Source organism: Rissa tridactyla, chromosome 4 (assembly GCF_028500815.1).
Source record: "Rissa tridactyla isolate bRisTri1 chromosome 4, bRisTri1.patW.cur.20221130, whole genome shotgun sequence".
Classification (NCBI taxonomy): domain Eukaryota; kingdom Metazoa; phylum Chordata; class Aves; order Charadriiformes; family Laridae; genus Rissa; species Rissa tridactyla.
Genome location: NC_071469.1, coordinates 53,965,062 through 53,988,348, shown reverse-complemented (window position 1 = coordinate 53,988,348; position 23,287 = coordinate 53,965,062). Strand labels below are relative to the sequence as shown.

The 23,287-nt window shown below is 37.2% G+C and overlaps 1 protein-coding gene across 3 annotated transcripts in view; it reads left to right on the top strand.

The window, feature by feature from the left end:
- Window positions 1–23,287, top strand: part of PPP4R3A (protein phosphatase 4 regulatory subunit 3A) — a 45,188-nt gene that overhangs the window by 4,436 nt on the left and 17,465 nt on the right. The window contains exons 2-4 of one of the 3 annotated variants that reach the window (XM_054197958.1): window positions 4,864–4,919; window positions 14,769–14,867; window positions 17,322–17,939. In XM_054197958.1, coding sequence (XP_054053933.1) covers window positions 4,864–4,919; window positions 14,769–14,867; window positions 17,322–17,939 — 773 coding nt within the window. Of the gene's footprint in view, window positions 1–4,863; window positions 4,920–13,968; window positions 14,058–14,768; window positions 14,868–17,321; window positions 17,940–23,287 lie in introns of those variants that run through there. The other 2 variants (XM_054197960.1, XM_054197959.1) reach the window with 2 other exon arrangements.

Here is a 23,287-nt window from a genome sequence, read left to right as displayed (position 1 = left end):
CTAGATTTTCACTGAATGGTTTCAGATTGCTTTTTTTTGTTCTGAGCACAGATGACTCAAGTGACCTCTAAAATGAACATTTCTGTTCAACTAACTTGGGTTAATTTGAAGGCATAAACTTTTAAGTAAAGCTTACTACTAGTCCTGTAACGAAACTTTTTGACAAGCCAAAGTGAACTCCCCCATTGGAGGCTGTATTTGCCAGCTATCTTCTAGGAACTATCTAATCACATACAGAAGTTGTAGTTTGCTTCTGAATTCTGGATGTTAATGACTTCTGCCACAGGGCAGACATCTGCATCCTCGCTGTTTCTTTAGGCTGTGTATCAGTAACCCCATAATACTGGCAGAAGGTTTAGCCAAAATTTGGCTTACGTTTTTACCTTGCTCAAACTCAAAAAATTAGCTTTATTTATTTATAAAGCAACACAGAAAATTTAGTGGTTATGTACTTACCTTATGTTAAAATGAAAACTAAAAAATATGGGGGGAGCATGTTGGGGTTTTTTGTTTGTTTGTTTTTTTCTTTTCACCTGATTCTCCCCTCTCCTTAGTGTTTGGGTTTAACCTTTCAGAAATGCGATAAATGAGGAATAGTCTCTTGTGTTCTTGGTCCTCAGTTAGAGCTGTTTCCTTGTTTCTGGGATTGGTTTCTGTGACTCAGTAGCAGCAGAACTGATTGCAGAACTTAAACGTGTATGCGTATCTTGCAAAAAACAGCTCTTGAATTGAAATTTTCACTTAAAAGTAAACGTGTTTATACTGGTGAGGGGTAATGAGGGACACTGTACCTTTTCTGCTTTTGAGGAAGGATCCATGTAACAGTTTGATGGGAGAGAAGCAGCATTCCATATCAGCAGCTCTCCTCCATATGCTTGTATGTAAACAAGTTTGCAGATCTGTTGTTTAAGAATACTGGATCGGGATATTTGATGTTCTCTAAATATCTTTGAAAATAGCGTTGTATATCTGTATGTAATCTCTTTTGAGCAAGTTTTTCCCTACACACCCATTCCTTTCACAGCACAGAACGGTGTTATACTAACAAAAACCCAGCTGTGCTATATTGCATTACAGTGGCAAATAACAGAATTCTGCAAATCAATGTTTTCTTCTTCATAGGTGGTTTCAGATGTTACTTTCTGGCACCAATGTTTTGCAGTTACCTTTACAAATTCATTCAAGGCTATAATTTAGAAAATAACTAGATCTGCATAATTTTGAGGAGGTTTATTAAAACCATGGCCTGTATTAAGGTGAGTTTTTAGGTCTTACCTAACTTTAATAGAGTCATCAGGTCAATGAAGATGAAAATTTGTTGGTGTATTTTTATAAAGTAGGCTGGATAATCTCGATTTATTCTAGGATAGTACCAAAAGAAACATACCTACATAGAAAGTAATTGCTTATGACAAATGCAAGAGTAAGCATCTTGAACTGTATTTAGGGATCGATACTGATAGTGACTTTGAAAGGAGAAGAACTTTATTTGTGGTACACTAAATTTCTGTAACCTTTTTCTAAAGAATATATTTGTGTTACAAACGTCCGTTACTGTTGCCTGGTTCTCAGAAGCAACATAGACCTAAGACTGCCTCATACCAGGAAGGGGCCTGATCCTGTAAAACTTACTGTACAAAAATAAAATAAACTCATATAGTTTAGAGAGTCTAGAAGATAACTAGGAGAATAGTCACTGATTTTGAGTGGTAGAACCCGTTTTGGGGAACAGACTGCAGAAATGGAGCATCAGATTCTCCAGAAGGATGGATTTGAGGCAGTTACAGGTTATAGAGCACAATTTACACTTCAGTATGTTTCTGTCTCCCAAGTTCATATTTTTCTAGTTGTTGTCTGGAATGGTGAGGACTAAGTTGAACCATGTGGTAATGAGAAGCAAGCCAAGCCTTATAAGGCTTGATTTGTCCTTCCTGCAGGCGTCAGATTTAGTCGAGAAGAAGAAATGCTCTTTTGTGGTAAGTCTAGTAAAGAGGTCATTCTCTAGTGTCTGCATCTAGCCTGGAAGATGAAATATCTGCATTCAATTGTCTTCAAGATTTCTTTTTTAATAGTATTTTGTCAAATGTGGTGGTTCAAGTTATGTATGATATTCTGCTAATTTCAGGATTTCCATGTCTGTAGAGCTGTGTTCATTGGTTAAAACAAAATGTTGAAATTATCAATTGCTTTCAATTCTGACAAGATTCTAATTCATATTTGCTAGTATTAAATATTTCTAGTCAGTAAAGGCTTTCTAGAAGTTAGTTAACCAAGTTAGTAGCACAAAATAATATTCTAAAACTTCATGTCGTTGAAGCTGAGACTTTGAAACTGAAAGTAAGATTGAAGCGAAATACTGCTTGTAACTGATGATCATAGCGGAAAAGGGAATGCTGTTTTTAAATGTTCACTAGACAAACCCAAAATTCAAAGCTCGAGACTGTGGCCTAAGTACCAAGTGTATTGGATTAATCAGTAAAACTTAGATGTTTTCCTTCTCTGTCCTGCTCTATAGTTTGTGATTATTTTTTTTTTTTAGTTATGGTGTCGCACTGCTTTGTTAACAGAGCTGATGAGGGTTAGAAAACTGGAAAAAATCTTAAAAAAAAAAAAAAAAAAGGGTAGTATATGTGGTTTGGGGGGGGGGATTGCTTTTTTGTTGTGTCTTGTTTTCCCTTGAGGGCTATTTAGTTCAGTTTTGTTGAATTGTATCTGAGTTTGTAAACAGCTCTTACTGCAAGAACAGCTGAGATGGGGCGATAGCTTCTCAAGCTGACTTCATGGGCTGCTTCTTGTAGAACAGACTTAGAAATTAGGAAGAAGCAGACATCACAGGTAAGTTGTTGAACCTCATGAAGTTCAACAAGGCCAAGTGCAGGGTCCTGCACCTGGGTCAGCGCAACCCCGGTATCAATACAGGCTGGGTGAAGAAGGGATGGAGAGCAGCTCAGCTCTGCTGAGAAGGACTTGGGGATGCTGGTGGGTGAAAATCTGGACAAGAGCCGACAATTTGTGCTCGCAGCCCAGTAGGCCAACTGCATCCTGGGCTACATCAAAAGCAGCGTGGCCAGCAGCGAGAGGGAGGTGGTTCTGCTCTTCTACTCTGCTCTGGTGAGATCCCACCTGCAGTGCTGCCTCCTCTGGAGCCCCCAGCAGAAGGAGGACATGGACCTGTTGGAGCAGATCCAGAGGAGGGCCTCAAAAATGTTTAGAGGGCTGGAACACCTCTGCTGTGAGGACAGGCTGAGAGAGTTGGGGTTGTTCAGCGTGGAGAAGAGAAGGCTCTGGGGAGATGTTATAGTCCCTTCCGGTACCTGAAGGAGGCTTAGAAGAAAGATGGTGACAGACTTTTTAGTAGGGTCTGTTGCGATAGGACAAGGGGTAATGGCTTTAAACTAAAAGAGGGTAGATTTAGGCTAGCTATAAGGAAGAAATTTTTTACGCTGAGGGTGGTGAGACACTGGCCCAGGTTGCCCAGAGAGGTGGGAGATGCCCCATCCCTGGAAACATTCCAGGTCAGGTTGGACGGGGCTCTGAGCAACCTGATCTTGTTGAAGATGTCCCTGCTCATGGCAGGGAGGCTGGGACTAGATGGACATTAATGGTCCCTTCCAACGCAAACTATTCTATGATCTTCTGTTAGTCAGTAGCATTTCTTCAGGAAAGGAGTGTGGGGTTTTTTTGTAAATGTAACTTATGAGATTGAGGATGGTGATACTTAGTAAACAAACATTGGTTTGGGATATTTTTTGCTGTGGATTTTGTAGTTGGTACGTGCTTCAGATAGTGAAAACTAGCTAGTCATTGTTGATTCTTCTGTGAGATTTGGAAGTACGATTTTTGATTCCAAGTATGTTTTTCAGATCCAAATAATTTGTTTTCTTGTCCTGCATTCAAGTTCTCAGGCTTCCATATTTGAGGTGGTTGAAGCATTTTAATTTCTGTTTAGTGTAGGTTTTGTGAGGATATTTGGCAAGTATTCTAGTAATATAAATACAAGAATTCCTTAGGACCATAGGTGTGAAACTGAGAAATTGAGACTTTTCTTAAAGAAAGTTTGGACTTTTCTTAAAGAACAAATTTAAGCAGGTAAATGAATGGAAAAGTGCCTTTTTAAAGGGGTGCTTGCAGCCTTGTGTTTTAATTACAAGACTGACTATGCAAGTTAATTTATTAATGTATGTATCACTTCATGTATGTTGAGTGAAGGTCTGCAGATATGTAAATTTAAGTCATGGCTGTAAAGAGTCCCTCATGCACTGGCATTTTTGCAGCTGAGGAGCACAGGTGGATGAGAGAACAGATGTGAGAATGGAGTTGCTGTTCTATGTCTTAAATCAGTATAAGCTGCTGTGAAACTATTCTTCTTAAGTTTATGAAGTCTGAAGTTTTTTTTGGTATTGGCAGTCACAATGATTGCGGCTCTAAGCATTAGTTTCCAGATATGCTTTCCAGCAAAATAATATAAGTGTTTTCGCTAAACTTTTAAGAACAAATACCCTATGATTAGCAATTTTCATACAAAAACAATTGTAGGTGATTTATGGAATGCAGTTGTGATGCTTTTTGTGTGCTGATTTTTTGCTGGCTTTATCATCTCTAAAAAATTTTCAGTGGAGAAGTCATTACTCGGAATAAGAAAGAGGTTAAAAATCCAGTCCTCAAAACACTCTAGAATGTTCTGTACTATGTGAACAATATCTTTGAGGGAAAAGTGAAATATAAAGCTGCTGAATATGGTTTTAACAGGCTTATTGGGAGGAAAAGTGTTAATAGCTACTTGAGGAAAGAGTGATCAGAAAATTCATGCTGAGATTGAAATTTTAGTACACATGTAAATAAGTGGAACTTTTTTTTTTCTAGGCTCTCTTCTTTTGGAGTCCAAAATTAACCCGAACACTGCGTACCAGAAGCAACAGGTAAACATACTTTTTTCCTCACATTTAAAGGCAGATTCTTTAACTTCAGGAATACAGTCATTTTTTTGCCTCTATTGCAAATTATATTTTATGTTCTTGTACCAAAAATAAGAGGCAAAGTGGTTCTCAACATTTTTGTGCATTTCATGATACATGTGTGTTATTTCTCTCCATTTTTTGTGAAGTTGCTTAGGTAACTTGCACTCTGTTTTACACCAAAAAATGCTTTGGGAGAGACAGCCAAGCATAGTTGTGAAAATCACAAAGCAGCTGAGGTTCCTGAGGATAATAGTATCTACAACTTCATATCATCTGGCTTTTTTCTTTTTTTATATTTCAGACACTACAACTTCCAGTGTATTTTATTTAAAAGACTAGAAGGCTTTAAAGCTATTTACATGCTTACCTTTGTTTGGCTTTTACTTGGAAGATGGAGATGGGTTACCACTGCTTCGAAGTATTCTGTATACATAAAAACAGCTTCTCACCTCTAGTTTGCACCTTTCTTCAATTGTTTAAGCCTTAGATTGTGAGCCCCTAAAGAATGCTGCTGGGATGGGTGAGAAGTGAACTGTAGACATTTCGCTTTGCTGTTCTTATTCATGGATACTGAGAATTGCCTTCAGAGGTTTAGAAATGCTGAACCAGATTGCATTTCGTTGCCTGTCTGGTCAGCTCAGACTTGCTAAAATCCTGTCAGGTACAGTTAATGTATTAAAACACTCTTCGGTCTTCAGCTTTTAATAGTTTATTATAAGCATAGACATACTGTAGCTTTGCTCACCGGCCGTCCTAGTGGTTGCATGGCTGCAGCTGTTTGTAGGATTGTATGTTGAACCGAATGGGGAGAACCAGCCCGGGTTAAAAATATCCTTCCTTGGAAACAGTCCGTACTGAACAACTGGCAAGGCCAACGTAGGGTGGAGAATCAATTGCAGGGAGTAAAGAAGGACGAGACCAGGAAAAATGCTAAGCAAACTAACTCTTAGTTGTAATCCCAACTAGCTTGAGGTCATGGTTCTATGATACAGTAACTTGAGCTTTAGGACTCCTAAAATGACATTGAGTATTTCACAGCTCTACAGCATAAAGTGCTGATCTAGTGTAAACTTGCTTTGCTGCTTCAAATCTGTTCAAAGAGCATTGAGGGGTAAGCTTTGTATCAATAGGCTTTGTGCCAGATCAAACATGAAGCCTACTTAAAGTAGGCATAAAATTGTAAGATCATTGCAAAGCACCACACGTGCCTGTCAGTGCAACAGCATTTCATATCTGTGCTCACTGCTACTGTGGGTCAGACATATATTGTAATCTAGCACTGCACAAATCCGGTACTGGTGATCGTGAAAACATGGTTAGAGAAATAAAACAGACCTGTTAGGACAGCACTGTATGTCTTCTGTGCTGGAGAAGGAAAAGTGCCGTTCTTAAAGCTTTGGAGTGCTACATGGACAGAAATTTATATTTGCAGTTGGATTGTTCATACTGTTTAAATAAAGCAGTCTCTAATATAGATTAAATGTAGGGTTCTGCTCTGAGCCTTAGAAATATCTTTCTTGGTGTGTATATTAATCCTACTTTGTAGCACATTATCTTTCAGGTGAGGCTTACTTACCTTTTCCCTTAGTGACAGGCAAGTTCTGAGTTTAAACCTGATTCCATATGAGCTAAGCTTGGAGCTTAGCAGCTGAAAGGAAGAGTTGCTTCTTTCCAGCTCTGCTTGTAAAACTCTGAACTGCCTAAACTCACTAAACCAAAAGCAAATCAACTTGGTACTCCAAATCCCTCTTCAAAAACTGGTAACTCTCTATGTCAGTAGAAGTTTCAAGCCACCTTACAAGACCCATTTGTGGAACTGTGGGATGGAAGAGTGAGTAAAATCTTTCCTTTTTAGCTGCAGAATGCCACTTAGGCCACCTCAGCTACTAGTGAAATTGCAGCCTTACTTAAGAGGACTTACTTTTGAGTTTGCCTGCAGTTATCAGCTGCACTCATAAAATTTCAAGAAAAATCTCCTAGAAACTTAAGACTTAAAACGTCAAAGTAACTTTCCAGTTTTATGGTCTTACCAGCCATTTATCTCCAAATTTTGTTGTGAGGGTGAAGCTCCATTCCATTTTAAAGGGGTAGATAGCAGTGCATCTGTTTTCACTGTGACATAATTAGCATGTGGCGTGTGGGCACTGTGGAGTAAGTGGATGAGTTCTGACTTTTGTCTAGGCTGACGTGAGGCTTGTAAGAAGAAACAATCTTTTATTGGACCAACTGATATAATGTGTGGTTGGAAGGAAGGAGAGAGGTGTGAGAGGGAAGCTCTTGGGGAATCCATTGCTTTGGTTGCTTCAACAAGCCTAGATACCTTTGTGATAAATATTGAAGTTCTTCCACTGGTGAAAGAACCTTCTACCTATGCTGCACTGTTAGTGCCAGTGTGAAATAGATTCTGTTTAATTGTTGATATCACAAATGATGCAATATCAGGGTATACATTTGTATATTTTAATGATAACTGTCACAGCTGAGATCATTATTTGTCAAAGTAAGTGTGAAGACCTGACTGCAAGTTTGCCTTGTTGCCTCTGTTCTCTTGGTGTGTAAAACATCCATGGAAAGCAAAAAAAAAACCAAACCCAACAACCCAAAAAACCAAAACAAAACCAAAACCCAAAACAAACAGCAAAAGCTGTTTGTTCTGAACCTGAGCTTCAAGTAAAATTTTGTCAAATCATCTGCTTTCGATTTCTTGGGGTTTAGGATTGAAAGCAATGACTGCCCTTTATTGTGGACTGTGCATGCACGTAAACGTTGATCTAATTGGTGGTAGGTACAACTAACTGCTTTTCCCTTTGGAGAGGAAGAATACTTGGCAGATCTTGAGACCTGCCCGGGGACTCATTTTTCATACCTCAGCACGATCCTGAGATACTTCAGTTTGCACAGTCTAGTCCCTGATCTTTTCAGATTTACCTGCCATCTAGAGCTTTGAAATAATTCCTTAAAGCACAAAACACATAGGCAGTCTTTTAACTATCTTTTCACTGGTCAGATAAATTAGATTAGTCTTTCTATCACAGTAAAGAGTCACTTTCTGCTGTGCATTCAAAAAGAAAGATACATCTATGTATCTGATTCTGTAACATAGAATTGCTACCACTGGCAGTTAGGTGCTCTGAGCTGTGTACTTCCTGGCAAACTCATCCTTATTTATACTAGGACTAGAAGAAAGGAGTCCACATGAGGAAAACAAACTAGAAAGGAAACAATTTAAGAAACTAATGTCCTGTGGCTCCAAAAAAGGACTAATATTGTTTGTGTTAAGGTATTATTGGTAGGCAGAAGATTTCTTCTGAAAAGCAAAATGTGCATCAGTTCCACCACTCAGTCTCCTGACTTGTAATCTTGTTCAGGGCTGTATGTTAAGTTTTATTGGTAGTGTTTTTTTTAAAATGTTACGATAATGGTCCTATAAATTTGGTATGGAATATACTGGATTTAATTATGGGTAAGTAGCACACAGCTGGACCACACATAGAATATTTAGGTTTCCTCTTCTGTTGTTGATTGTTTTCTTAATATACTAGTAAAGGTAGAAGATATTTTAACTGTAATGTCTTGGTGAAGTCAGTTTACGCACTTTAATCCATGCTCTTTTTTTTTATATTTGTTTGAGGTTTGTTGTTTGGTTTTTTTTGGAAGGTATTAAAATGACACAATTCCAGAATGCTAGTGATAGAGGTGCTGTTCTCAAACAAGTGATCCTTATTCAGCAAATGAATAATTGCACTACTATTTTAGGACAACACACTTCTTCCTATGCCATCTTAAAGGAGAAATAAATTCTATATACATAGCCTTTGTCTAGGAAGATTATACGGGTGTGGACTGGGGTATATACTTTTCAATATGCTTTCAATATACTTTGGCAATGCTTTAGCAATAGAACAGTAAAGAGTTACATCCTCAACTTTATTTTAGATACATCTGTGTACATCCTGTAACCCAGTGATGAAGTATGTATTACATCCCTTTTTGTGCCTGAAACAAGGAAAACTTGAGTTGCTTACAGCTTCCAGCTACAAAGCCTAATGCCTCTGCACTAGAAACTTCAGTGTCTCATGTTCTCTGCTTTTGCGGTCCCTTTTTCAGTTCCTCACAAGAACACAAAGCTTAAATTCATCCAGAGTGCCGTCTACTAACTGTGTAGCTCGAAGGTGGCTGTCCTTGAATGATGGAGAGCTGGGTTACGAACAATAAAGCTAAATTTTAAAAAGATCCAAAAAGCCACTGGCAGATTGCTCAGAAAAGATGAACATCCTGCCCTTGCTGTCGGGACAAGCGAGCCAACAGTGAAACTATTTCAATAAAATTTGTGCCTACTGTAGCTAAGATAGTAAGGAAAAGCGTCTGGTTTTGTGGGGTGAGGGGAGAAACAAGGGGAGTGCCTGCTTTTTTGGTGGTTTTGGGGTGGGTTGGTTCATCTGTTTTAAATGATCACGTGTTCCGTTATCCTCACATGTGTTTTCCTGTGAAGTCTAATTTTCCTGCTATTTCTGGGTATGGTCACTAAGCCAGTGAGTCGAGGTTCTGTTATAGATCTAATAAACTGATATTATGCTGTGTGATTTATGGGAATGCAGCTATGAAATGGCTAACTGGAAAGTCATGTATGATTGTTGAATTTTCATAGAAGTTAACAGAATACATTCTGCCAAAAGACTGGGTGTGCTTTTGGTATGTTAATCCCAGTTTTTGGGATAACTTGTTAGCACATCCAGATAATCCAGGTTCTAGGTGAACAAATGCACAAACCCTACAGAATTGAAACTTCATATTATGTTACTGGGGCACGTTTGTTTAGCCTGAAGATTCTGCTGCAGCCTACCACAATAACTATATATATTTAACTTTAAAAACCTGGACAGTGTCAGTAATTCATTTCATAAGCAGAAAGCTGCCTATGAAACTGTGCTTTTGATTGTAAACAATTAGCTAGTAAGATGCTGAAAGGTGACTCGGCACATCCAAGGAACTGTCTGTAACCGTGAACAATGTAGGGGCTTAGATAAGGAAGATGAGCGGTCAGGCAGCCTGAGAGGGGGAGAAACAACCTTCCTCTCGTAAACTTCCAGGGGGGCCCATGAAAGCCCCCTAGGCTTACATTGTTTGAGGGCTAGTAGGAAGGGATTAATTTGCTTTTAAGACAGAATGCAAGAATTTATGAAAGACTCATCTAATTTAGGGGATCACAACTTCTTGGGAATAGCCTAAATCTCATGGGAATGTCAAGAGAATATTTTGGAGCTGCAGAGAAGACTAGTATTCTCCCTAGACGTGAACACCAGTGGGAGGGCACTGTCAAACAATAACAGTTTTCTTAATTTTATCACATTACAAAAGAAATCTTAAATCAATTTTACATCAGAATCAAATCCTAAGTACTAGTTGCTCTGAGATTCTTCTTTATGGAATCCCAGGGCTTGCTTTGGAGATTGTATGAATACTGTACAACACATCTGCTAATCAGCTTGCTGATAGTTAAACTGATTTAATGTCTAATAAAAGCATGACTTCTGGTGAGTGTTACGGCAAAAGTTTGAGAGTGATTGTGTGTATTCAACAACCTTTCTATTAAGGAAAGTAAGCCTTTCGGAAATCATTTCAAAAAGTGAGGAGAAATCATATGGCAGATACTATGCCCTGTCCATCTAAGTAAAATTGCCACTGCTTGCTTGTTTAAACTGTTGCAGTAGTATTTTTGAAAGCTAGCTTCCTAGGAATGAAGTGTGAAGTAAAGCTGTAGCACACAGTAGTGTTTCCTTGAAAACCTCTAACAAGAAATTGCTCCACGTGAGCATGATGCAGCTGACAGTGAGACAAGCAGCGGAGAAATGCCTGACTATATTCTGAAGAAATTTTGCCTCGGGCTGTATCTTTATAATGATAAGAGTGCAAAAAGTTAACCTTCATTGGTAGAAATTATAAATACCTCTATGGGAATATTAAATACCGAGATCTGCTAGAAAGAGGCCATGCTCAGGACTAAAATGAGAAATTCTTGACCATATCGGAGCAGTCATAATGAACAATAATATGAAAGACAAATTTATATAAATGGTTTTAGGGAGACAGCAGATTTTGTATGGGCTAAGGTGGTGACGACACATCCAACTGGCACTACTGGCAACGTGGGTTTTTTTCGAAGCAGCAAATGATTTTCAAACTCTGAATAAGATTGCAAACTCTACATAAGTAGTTTCCTGAATATCATCCTATTTAAAAAAGATCTTGCCAAGAACTCTCATGCATCTTGCATAATGTGAGGAGCTGGGATGCTGGGATTGTTGCAGACCACTCAGTATAATAAGCCTTCAATGATAAAACATTTGTCCACATTTCTGACTCAGTTCACACAATGTAGGTGTGATTTAATACTGCAGTTTCACATTTTAACAGTGTTTAATGACAAGCCAGACAAGAACAAATTTTACATGTTTGTTTTAGTCATCCCATCCAGTTTCTTGTCTGGAGGCTAACATTTTGTATGTAATGCAAAAAAAGGATATGTTTTTGATCAAACTGAGCCAGAACTGCTTTTATGAATCATATAAGATTGAAGATTTTATGCTCATAGAGGGGTAATGTGCAAGCCTCATCTCCTTATGTCTCTAACCAGTAGCTACTGTTATTAAGCATTTTTATTCACACTCCAGTTTTCTCCTGGAATGATGGAGGCAGTCTTAAGAAATTTGAATTGCTTTTTGGAGTTGCAAAAGTAATGTTTGGCATTTGGAAGCAACAGATAGTCCTGTTCCATAGTTGAGAGATCCAGAGTATTTAGTGGATTCCAATTACACTGAGGAGATTTCAGATCAAACGCATAGAAGTCGTCCTTTAAATATAACAAGCAGAAACTAGACTTCTATTCATGTTTTTTTTATCTTTTAAGTACATCTAGAATTTCCTTCAGTCACTTCTCCCTACATGTATTAAGTCTTCTACTGCTCTTTTTGATGATTATAAGCTTTGTAGGATTAAGAAAATGAAATTACATTAATAACTGTCTGCATTTTAACAGTGAATTTAAACTTTGACTGAACTGTGTATTGTGCAGCAGAGTGAAGTGCCTTTCTCACTTTGTTTCATGTTCTCTTTTTAAAAGCCCTCTGAGGCAAGGAAGGATGTAAAAAAAAATACTCTCTTAGTAAAGATCCAGAGGGTAGCAATTAATAGATTTCTGTTGAGGCACTGACAATCTATAGTACGAAATCCTTGTGTGGTAAGACAACAGACAGATAATGATTTGAAATTGTTAATATTGGCAATTGGAAAATACTTTTCTAATATTAATAAACTAAACTTGGATATTATTGTTCCGCTGCTTAAATAATTTTTCATCATTTTTTTGTTTTGTTTTCCAAAGAAGAAACAATTAAAAAAAAAGTCAAAATGTGTAGAGTCTGAACTTCCATGTACGATAGCAGATGATCTTGTTTAACAAGAACAATTGCTGTGCTATTGCCAAATACACTTCTGTACATCTGTAACTGTAGTTTTCAAAAGCAGCTTTACCTTTGTGTCTTCCCTTTCACTTTTCTCTTGTGTATGGGTTGGAACAAGATGATCTTTAAGGTCCCTTCCAACGCAAACCATTCTGTGATTCTTCCTTCCATCCCTCCTCTCCCCAGATGAAAAAGACAGAGCGACCTGTCTTGGTCTAGTGCTGGATTTTATTCAGAGACTTACAGCTTTTGTTTGTTCTACTTACCCCAGTTAATGTAAATAACACTGTCCTTTTTTGTGTTCTTTTAGTCATTTCTCTATTTGTTAGTCATGTTCTTTATAGAGAAGAAAATACGTTTTGATCTTTTGGAAATGGCTTGCTTAGAAATCTAATCACTTTCACTTAAATTGAAATGTAATTAGGTGGGAATGTTGCAAGTTCTGCTAGGATCTACATAAGATTTAGTGTTAGGGTTTGGTTTTTTTAAATGAAAGAAGTGCTACTTAGTGGGAAGCTGGTGAGTCAGTGGCATTGAAAATTGCTGCAGTATAAATACTAATTGCAGAGATTAGTGTATTAGGTTTTGAACCTGATACACACAGTGAATACTGCAGTGAGGTACATACTGTGTGTAAAAGATGGTTTAAATTTTTTTTTTCTTTTTGACCTTCCCATTCTAAATTTTTGTAAACTTTTATTTTTCTTAGCCTACAGGAGTCAGCTGTACTTGGTGCTGTCAATCTGTTATTACCAGAGTGTTTGCACCATGACCTGTCTTGTAGAGAATAAACTATTAATTGTGACTTTCTTCTTCCTTTTGTATTTTGGAGGTGGTCTTCCTAAATCCCTTTCTTCTGTGTACCACCTCTTCCTCAACCCTTTGGAAAAGGAAAAGGTAAACTGTTTGCCATTTGCAAGGTAAAGCCATTAGTGCCTCTGAAGCATTATAGCTGCTCTGGTAATGGCAAATTGATCATTTTGTATTGTTTGACTGAAACCTAATGGAGCTAGCCAATCGTGCTATTTAGATTATAGTTTAGTTTAAGGAGTTCTCTAGTAAGGGCATATCAAAATCTAAATGTAATATTTCTCTTTATCCTCAGTGTTCACTTTAATATTTGAAATAAATTAAGCCTAATTCATAAACTGTCTTAAACTTTATAAATGTCTGGCAACTTACAGTGTTTTTGCAAATATTTAAAATGAATTCCTTTAGGAGTAATCACTGTAATGAAGTCTATATTTAATGTAGAAAAAATACTCTATTTTATGGTTCTCCTTGGAATACAAGTAGAAAAATTATCATGTCTCTTGTCTTGTGAGTAAATGCATGTTTTAGCACTTAACTGAAATAATGCAGTTTCATGGGGCTGTATATATTTAATGTGGCTGTATTTCAGCTAGCTGCTATAGGAAGACAAGACTTAAAATAACACGTGATTAATGTGTAAATAATGCAATTATATTTTCTTCTCTTTTTTTTTTCATTCTCACAGTTAGTTAGCAGACTGTCTGTAAACTACTGCATCAAATACCTTATCAGTGTGCGATATTGCTGTTTGCAGCATCAGCTTTCACTTCCGTATATTGTTTTTGTGTGCAATATGAGGGCTCTGATAAACTCTTGAACTATTCTAGTAAGTAGATGAGAGCTTAAGTGTCTGGGTAGTAAACATAGCTGAGCATGGTTTCAACTAACTTCTAGAAATCTGAGGCAAAACGTCCTTTTCCAATTGTAGTTTGGAATGAGTAAAAAGTGTGTGTGTGGTTCAGTGTAATAGTTACACATGCTCTTAGGCAGATATCAGTGTGCATATTCGAGTTTCTGTTCTTGTTTAAAGATCGTAGGCTGCTTGGGGCAGCTTTTCTGTGTGTTAGTACAGTGTCTTCTGGGGCCTATAAAAAATGAAAAAAGTGACTGTGACTTTTATCCTACAAAATCTGTGCAGTTTTATCTGGTCCAACTGAAACATTAAAAAAACCAAACAAACAAAACCTGTTGCTTTTGTTACCATATTTTATCAGAGGATGCATTGAGGTAGAAGTACATATTCTCGATCAACCTTTTTGAGATTTACATCATTATGGTCACATGAATTAAAAACTAAAACTTTCAGTATCTTTCTGGAACTTCCTTATTCTGATTTATGCAGAAATGTTTCTAATCCTAAGGATCTTAGAACGTATAAAAATCTTACAAAGTGTGATGATTACGTTTGTGTTCTAATACTGTCCCGTCATAATTAGGTGTCAAGCTGTTTTTATTTTAAAATTTTACTCTTTAAAAACTATTCATCTTTGTAAAGTCTGAAATATGTTGCCTGAAAATACTCTTCCTCTCTTTAAAGGATACCTTGATTGTGTGGTCTGAAGCTGAAAATTATGATTTGGCACTTAGCTTTCAAGAAAAAGCAGGATGTGATGAAATATGGGAAAAAATATGTCAGGTAAGTTTGATAAATGTAAGATTGAGACAACCTATATCATCTTAATGTATGTGTTCAAAATTTTTAGACTGTTCTAAGAGGTGAATCTGAACACAGTTGGTAGAAAGTAAAAACTATCATCTTAGCCACTTTCCTCAAATTTTGCGTTTTTGAGTTTGGAAACTCTCCTTCCTCCAGAAATTTGATGTGAACTTAAACTATGTTTGGGGTATTTTTTTTTGAGCGTTTTCAGGTCGTCTTGCTTTACGTAACTTTTTAGCTCTATTATCGCCCAAGGAAATTCAGCTCAGAATGAGCGCTTAAAATGCTTCATAACAATTAATTTCATAAAAAACTTTTTCCAGGTTGGCCAGAAAGGAAAAGATTACCTGTCCAAATTTTAATTATTGAGAGAAGAATGTATGTGAGCTCTTAGTGAATTTTATAATGTATTTCTCCTGGATTTAACCGCATCTTATTCACATTTCTCTTTCTACATTTCTCATTCTTCTCTTTCTCTTACCATTCTTCTGTTTCAGGTGAGGGGAATGTTGAATTTCTCAACAGAAACTTTTTTCCATGTAAATGTGACATTATCCTTCTGTTGACTGTTAGGGTATGAAAGATTTATCTGATAGTTGAAGTAGGAGATATGTCTATCCCTGTGTTATCACCTTAAAGCTATAATTCTTACAGTTTAAAGATATCAAACCGTTTATATGGAGCATGTATATATTTTAATATGTGCTAATTAACTCTTTTATGTTCTACCACTACAACCAGACAACTATATGTCACTGTTATCAGTATTGTTTCTAGGTAACATTTGGTCGGGTATTAACTATCGACCAGTACCTGACAGAGTTTAGTCAATATATTCACTGATGTTAGTTCAGTTTGTCAGTTCTTGTTTAGGTTTTTTCTTCCATTCCAAGTATTACAACAATTTCTTAATTTCTGTGTTATATTAGGTGGGATCTCTCTAAAGTTGTGTAATTCTCTCTCTGTACACTGTCTCTTTCTGTTCTTAACAAGCATCTAGCTCTCTCCGCTCTGTCTTTTGGAGTTTGTTCTCACTGATTTCAGAAATAAAGCAAAAGAAATCTGGTTTCATAATGGCATGTGTATAGATCATTCCTTTTTTTAGGAATGAGTCTTTTCAACAGTTTACCACTTATGTAAATAAGTACAGAAACTTATGTAAATAAGTACAGAAACATTTCCAGGAACTTTGGCAATCAAAGGACCAAAAGTTGGGGAGGAGGAACAAAATGGGGGAAAGGGGAAATTGTGTTCTTGGGAAACACCCAGATAAGAAGCCCAGTTTCCTCAGCCTCATGTAAAGACCTAGTATTTTTGTAAGAAACCAGTGTCTTTACATCCTGTTTTGAGGCCATGCAGTTGTATTTGTGTCTAGTGTACTTTAAAGATCTTAAGCTTCCTCAGTCATTAAAGCTTCTTCTAAAAGGAAAACTTTGATACCACTTACACTGGAAATGGTTGCTGATATATAAGCAGAACAGTATGTGGGTTTTCGCAGCATTCTGGATTTTATACAGCAAGTATATGCTTGCTGTTATCCCTGATGAATTATTTCTCCCAATTTTTTTTTGCTGATTTTCCGGATTAAAAGCAACAGTACCTTATACCGTTCTACACTGCAGTGCCTTTCTGGATTTGACACATCAGACTCCAAGCAGATACTACAATTAAGATGTCATTAAAGCTGAAACACTCTGGTGCCCAAGCATTTGTCTCTGTTTTTTTCACTAATTCATACTTTCCACAGTTTCCTCGTTTGTATCCCTAGAGAGATTTGCAGGTCCTGTGCCTTGTTTTTCTGGCAGCTCCAGATTGCCACTACTGTCTTGTCAACATTTGTTTGGGGTTTTCTGTTCTTAAGAGGGGATTCTGTGGCTCTGTTGAGCATTTAGAAAGTGCACAGTAACAGATTTTGACTTGCAGCTTTCCAGAACTGAAAACAACAATTAAATTGACAAGACTGGCCTCTCTCCTCTGTTTGAGGTAGCAGAAGCTTTGAAAAGCACCAAGAGCAGCTAAATAGCCTATAGATAAATGTTTAAAGCTATCACTGCAATAGTATAATACTGGCTTGCATCTGAAAATCTGTCTGCAGAGAATAAAGACTGGAAACAAATAGCTTAGTTCAGTAGTCTATTAAAAAATTGTTGTCCATACTAGTAATTATGAATTTCCTTTTTTAGTTAAAGTACTCAGAAAATGTATCTAAATATCTAATGTAGAAATAATTTTGTAAATTTCTTGTTTGAAGAAGTCTTTTCATTATATCTTATTTTGCAAACCAGCTGTACTCAATGTCAAACTTAACATCTACCCTTCTGTTTTCACCATACAAAGAAAAAGTGTGGGGTATTTTGAATGGTATATTTAAAAAAACATTCAAGTAGCAGTAAACATTAAACTCCACTTTTTTGAACACATCTTATTTCATAGGTTCAAGGCAAAGACCCTTCTGTCGATATTACTCAGGACCTTGTCGATGAATCTGAGGAAGAACGTTTTGATGATATGTCATCACCAGGTCTAGAATTGCCATCTTGTGAATTAAGTCGACTAGAAGAAATTGCAGAACTTGTGGCATCTTCACTGCCTTCACCATTGCGTCGTGAAAAACTCGCACTAGCACTGGAAAACGAGGGCTATATTAAGAAGCTCTTAGAAATTTTTCATGTGTGCGAAGACTTGGAGAACATTGAAGGACTACACCACTTATATGAAATTATCAAGGGAATTTTCCTTTTGAACAGAACTGCACTTTTTGAAGTCATGTTTTCTGAGGAATGTATAATGGACGTAATTGGATGCCTAGAATATGATCCGTCGTTATCACAGTCACGGAAACACAGGGAATTTCTGACTAAAACAGCAAAATTTAAAGAGGTGATTCCTATATCTGATCCAGAGCTGAAGCAAAAAATACATCAGACATACAGAGTACAGTATATTCAAGATATGGTCCTACCCACTCCCTCAGTTTTTGAGGAAAATATGCTATCAACACTTCATTCTTTCATCTTTTTTAATAAAGTGGAAATAGTTGGTATGTTACAGGTAAGTTTCAGAATTTCACAGTCTATTTGCGCTTGGGCAGAGAAGTTGGATAATTTTTCTTGGAAAGATTGAGGTGCTTCGGTGGAACCTTCACTTCTGTGATTCTGAAAGTCGTTTTGAAGTATGACATAAAAGGCATTTGTCCTTAAATTTCAGATTTTGGACTAGATTCTCTGTAGCTGATTTAAATGGAGGAAACATATGTACAATCCTGAATGAAGTTGTTTGGTTAGTGCTGTTTGCATTTTGTGCTGTTTGCATTTTGAAGGGTTGGTTTTGTTAGGGTTGTTTATTTTCTGTATTTTGGGACTTTTTAGGCACTACAGTTAAGGGTAATTTTTGTCATGTTACCATGACAAAAAAAATTCAAATTACTTCACCAGAATTTCACAAATATAATTACATACCAGGATATAAATGTTTCTAATTTTGAAGTAAATTAAATTAGTTGTTTGGAAACTACAGGTTCAGAACATAACATTGCCCTAGGTGCTGGAATGTTTTCTTAGTTTGTCTTATAAGTCCCTAAGTAATACTGCTTGGAATTACCAGTTTTGCATGATGTATGTCTTACTGCAAATGTAAAGAGATTATACGTGGCTTTAGATGTCTTAAGTGTTCTGCGCCAACCAATGAACTTCCTGAACTGTGTAGAAATAGATGGCACACCTCTGTGATGGGAGCTTCCTAGACCTTTCAGCTAACTCAGGAAAGTGTTACAGCACATGTATTTTGGTTTGGAGAAGTTAATTACCATTATCTTAATTCTCCTGACATTTAATAAATGAATAGCCAGTGTTGTAGGGGCTGTCTGATCTGGAGAAATGGACAGAGTGCTAAATGCTACTGGTTACCTTAATCGTATTTATCTTCAGTTGAATCTCAGAGTGTACCCTGTTTAATTTCATGGAAAATACAGCAAAGTAGAGTGAAAATTCCTTTTGCAAGTTCATATGGCAAATCACTGTCAAAACCAGGCCTCCCGACTTTTCATCCACCACACTCAGTTGATCAGAATACTGCTATTATTTAATCCACCATCTTGGAGCTTTAATCACGTGGCATATTTGATAAGCAGCCAGATGTGCAAGACATCACCCAGGTCTGGCAGCTGAGGTGTGTGCCCTGTGGGCAGACTGTCATTTACTGGAGCAGCCCCCGGAGCCTGGTGGAGCACCTGGGGCATCTCCAGTAGTACTAGACCCCAGCTTAGGCCCAGCAGAACCAAACTCTTCATGTCTGTACGTATGTCACAAAGTCAAAAATGTGTATCTGAAGCAGTCAGGAGGCCTTAATCATTTTGGAGTGGCCAGTTTGAGAAAGCTTACACGCCTGACTGAGAGAGAGTGCTGAAAAAGATTCAGTTAAGGTGTCTCAACTTGAGTATCCCAGTAGGTCTCTGAAATACCTTGACCTCTTTGCAAGGGTTGCTAAAAGCAAAGTCCTGAGGATGTTACATTTTCACTTGAGGAGGAGGAGGGGAAGAAATATTAAAGAGTCTTGGTGTCAGTGGATGATTCTGAAAGGGATCTTGAACTTTAGAAAGGAAACTGGGCAAGGAAAAAGGGAACCTGATCCTGCAAAATCATTAAGGGCGTGTTTGCCAGAAATCCTGAAGTAACTTGAGTGAGGACTTGTGGTTGATTAGTTTGCTTTTTGCTGTCTCTTACAACGTAGATTAGATTAATAGATGTAGGGTGAGCTTGGGTTACAGTATTAAGGTTTAGTGGTGCTGTGAAACTCGTTAGTTGCAATTCACAGTTGAAATAGAGGCTCAGATCTGATTTTGAATTGTTCTGTCACAGCAGGTTTCCAAACCTTATCTTCACTTCTGTGTTGCTGTCTATGGTTGAGAATAAGGTATGCTCCCTGTGCAGCGGAGCCAGAAGAATTAGCATTGCGTAACTTTGAAAGTTAGATAAATATTTCAAATTGTTGTAGTGCTTTCTACAGCTTAGAGGAGCCAAGAGCGGTAGCGTGTAAGGAAGAAGATACAGCCTGTGCGATATTGCATTTCCCAGTCCTTTCACAGTATGGCTCTATAGCATTGAGGGGGAACTCCCTGAGTTTTAAAATAAGTTTATAAATAAGAAACTTTTGGAAATTGTTTGACATTGATCATCAGTTCTTGGTTTTGAGGGAATTAAAAGAGGCTGTCAAAATTGCATGATAGTTGCATTTCTAAGAGATTAAAAGGCTTGCTTATCGATTGATTTTTTTAAGTTCTCACAGTGTAGCTCTAAACCAAGGTTTAAACTGCCATTTATTTTATTTACTTGGCATTTATTTATTCTCTTATTTACAGAGCAATATGGCAGGTTGCACTTCTCTGTAATCTCTGCCCCCTAAAGTTTCATTCACCCCTTTCCTTTCTCCACACCCCATTCCCTCAGTCCACGTATAAAATGTATGATACAGTTCTAATTTATTTAAGCAGAATAAATAATGTTCTGAGAACAAAATTAAAAGACTCTTTTGTTGCTTTCACTTCTATACCTAATTCTTAGAGGTCTTCTTCCGTTAGTGTCTGGTTTAACGTGCATTTCTATAGCTGGGTGCATCACAATACTTTGGTGGGAGAGTGTGTGTTATTTCATGAAAGATTTAAAGTTGTCTGTAATTGGAATTCCTGGCATTCACTATTGTAGATCTTACGAGATCCTGGTGCTAACTAACCTTACGTGTGTATTTAAGAAGCTGTTCCTCTTGTAAGTAATTATTAATTGGAGAGTTTCTGTGATGCTTCATGGTAGTTTATTGGGAGCCACAAATGAGTTTCAACTTAGTTGGCACATAGTACAGGTTGTTAATGCTCCTGCTGTTGACTTTAGGTTGTCTCTGTTGGACCACTGAGGATGTGACAAAAGAGCAGTCTTTTTAGGAAATTTTACTTCTCAGATTAAAAGTAAACTCCCTGCGCAGCTGGTATCCTGTGACATACTGCAATTATTGCGTGTACAACTGGGTTGTTTTATATTCTGTTCTGTTCTCTTTCACTGGCTGGGAAGGAAAGGAGAAGAAAAGCTGTTAACTCCACCGTCAAAAAAAGATGAGCGCTAAAGAGCCCTTTTCATGTCAGACTCTCTATTAACTAAAGTGGCACTTTGCAGTACTTACATCTCAGATTGACTCAGCCATACCTTTATAGAAAAGTGACTAGAAATTTGTACAAGACTGTGCAAATTGTGCCTTACTCAAAGTTATCACTTGTCGTATTTAAGGTATGTGGTGTCAAGATAGGGCATTTAAGGTCATTAAAGGTCACTGACATTTAAGGGCTGTTTTTTCAATTATAACTAATGAATTCTGTAAATAAAAATATGCTGTTTCTTAAGAATTCTGGCTTTTTTAGGTGAGATTTTGGATGTCTTTTTTTTTTAAAAAAAAAGATACAAATTTTGTAGTCATGGAAGATACCTTCTTCTATTATTTTGTTTTCTTTGATAGATAAATAACGTTTGCCCATTCTGTGGTAAAACCAAAAATACAGAATGGGTTGTCACCTTTGTCACGTAAGATTATGAACTGTATTCCTTCCTCCTTCGTCATTACAGTTAGCTTTCCCATAATCTTTAAAAAAATGCTTACACCGATGGGCTTTTCTGAGATATGGAGGTTAGTTTATTTGTGATTTAATTGTCTAAGATCTGTCATTTTAAGTAACTACGTCAAGATCTTACTAAACGAAATACTGTTGGTCATGATGGATAGTAAACCCATGATACCAGTATTTCCAATCTACAGAATTAACTACTGTGGAAACCTACTCACTTACAGGTTTTATGATTCGCTGTACATAAGGTACGAAAGAGGTATATAACATTTTTTTCCAATTTCAGCCCCTCCTAATATGCTCTTACTGCTTGGGGTCCAGCCTGTTCTAGTCTTGAGATGTCATAGCCACCAAGAAACCTTGCTGAAACACGGAGTTCGCCAAGTTTTGACGGTGGGGGTGGGACAGGTAAGTGGTGTTTCTTACTTTATATGACGCTCTTTTGCAATTTAAAAAATATATACTAATGTTCACACTGGAGGCCACCAGTTCTTTCCCTTTGTATTATTAACTAGTTCTTAAAAAACAAAAACTTGCAAAACTGCGCCATAGAGTGAGCAAACACTGTTTCCTTCCCTTCCCTCCCCCCTTTCTCATTGGCGTGTTCTTTCTGCCAGCAAGATCCTGGGGTGTTTTTATCTTCCAGAATACAGAACATTGTTAGGATTACTTTAGAGTATATGTATTTAGACTTCAGAGTCTTTTATTTTCAGGAAAGTGGGGAGTGAAAGGGGAAAATTGGAGATATGTTAAAATAATGTATGTGCCTGGTAGAGCAGTGATCACATGGCATTATTGTCCTGGTAAATCAGCTTTTTTAAATAGAGGAATCATATTACTGATAGTCCCTATCTCCCCTTTTAATAAGTAAAAAATTGTAGGCATTTAGGTACATCTGTACATTTTACTAGATTTATACGTAACAGTAGGCTGTTCTTAATTTTGAAAGTGGCTTTACAGGTAGTTACTTATTCTTAACAGAACCCCGCGGATGTGAATGTAATTATCTGTAGTTGTTTTAGAGGAAGAATTGTGTCAGTGCATGTTGGCAGTTTTGCCCAAATGTATTAGGATTGGAACGTCTCCTGCCAGTCTGCTATTTTGCGGTAGCTGGCTCAGGAATAACTCTGGAGATTTACTTTCAGCAAAATTTACCTTGCAATAAAGTGTAAAAGGATGGCTTTTTCTGAGGGGAATGACTTAGTGAAAGAGGTTTGCAGGTGGTGCATGCTCATGATTGCTGAGATTAACTTCTTCATTGTAGAAAATGATTTTCAATGTGTACAGAAACTCCAAATGTGATTAGCTGGATCCTGCTGCTGTTTCAGCCTGTTGTCTCAAGTGGAAATAGCTTCTTGATAGTGACTGAAGGCATGTGTGGGAAGGCAGCCTGAGATAAAGGAGACTGAAACATTTTGAACTATGAAATCTGCTGCGGTAGCAGGAAGGAATGTACGTTTGAACCTGTGGTTCTCTGTTCGCTAGTAATATTTTATGAAGAAGCTTTCACTTTCTGGGCTGAAATATTTCTGCCTGAAATGAATATGGAGGTGGAAAAGAGGGTGGAAAGTATACTCTTTTCCAGCTCTGGTGTCATTGAGTTTCTTGGATTTTTTTTTTTGAGAAAGGGATGTTTTTCGTCATTTATCTGTAATCACAGAGATGAATTATCTGATAACTGGAAATGAATTATATTTGAGAGGCCTCTTTTGAAGAATGCTTTTTAAAGTGCCTTTTGGGAGGAGGACTGCTTTAAAAGTAGAATCACAAATGTAAATAATGTCTGTTTTTGTGA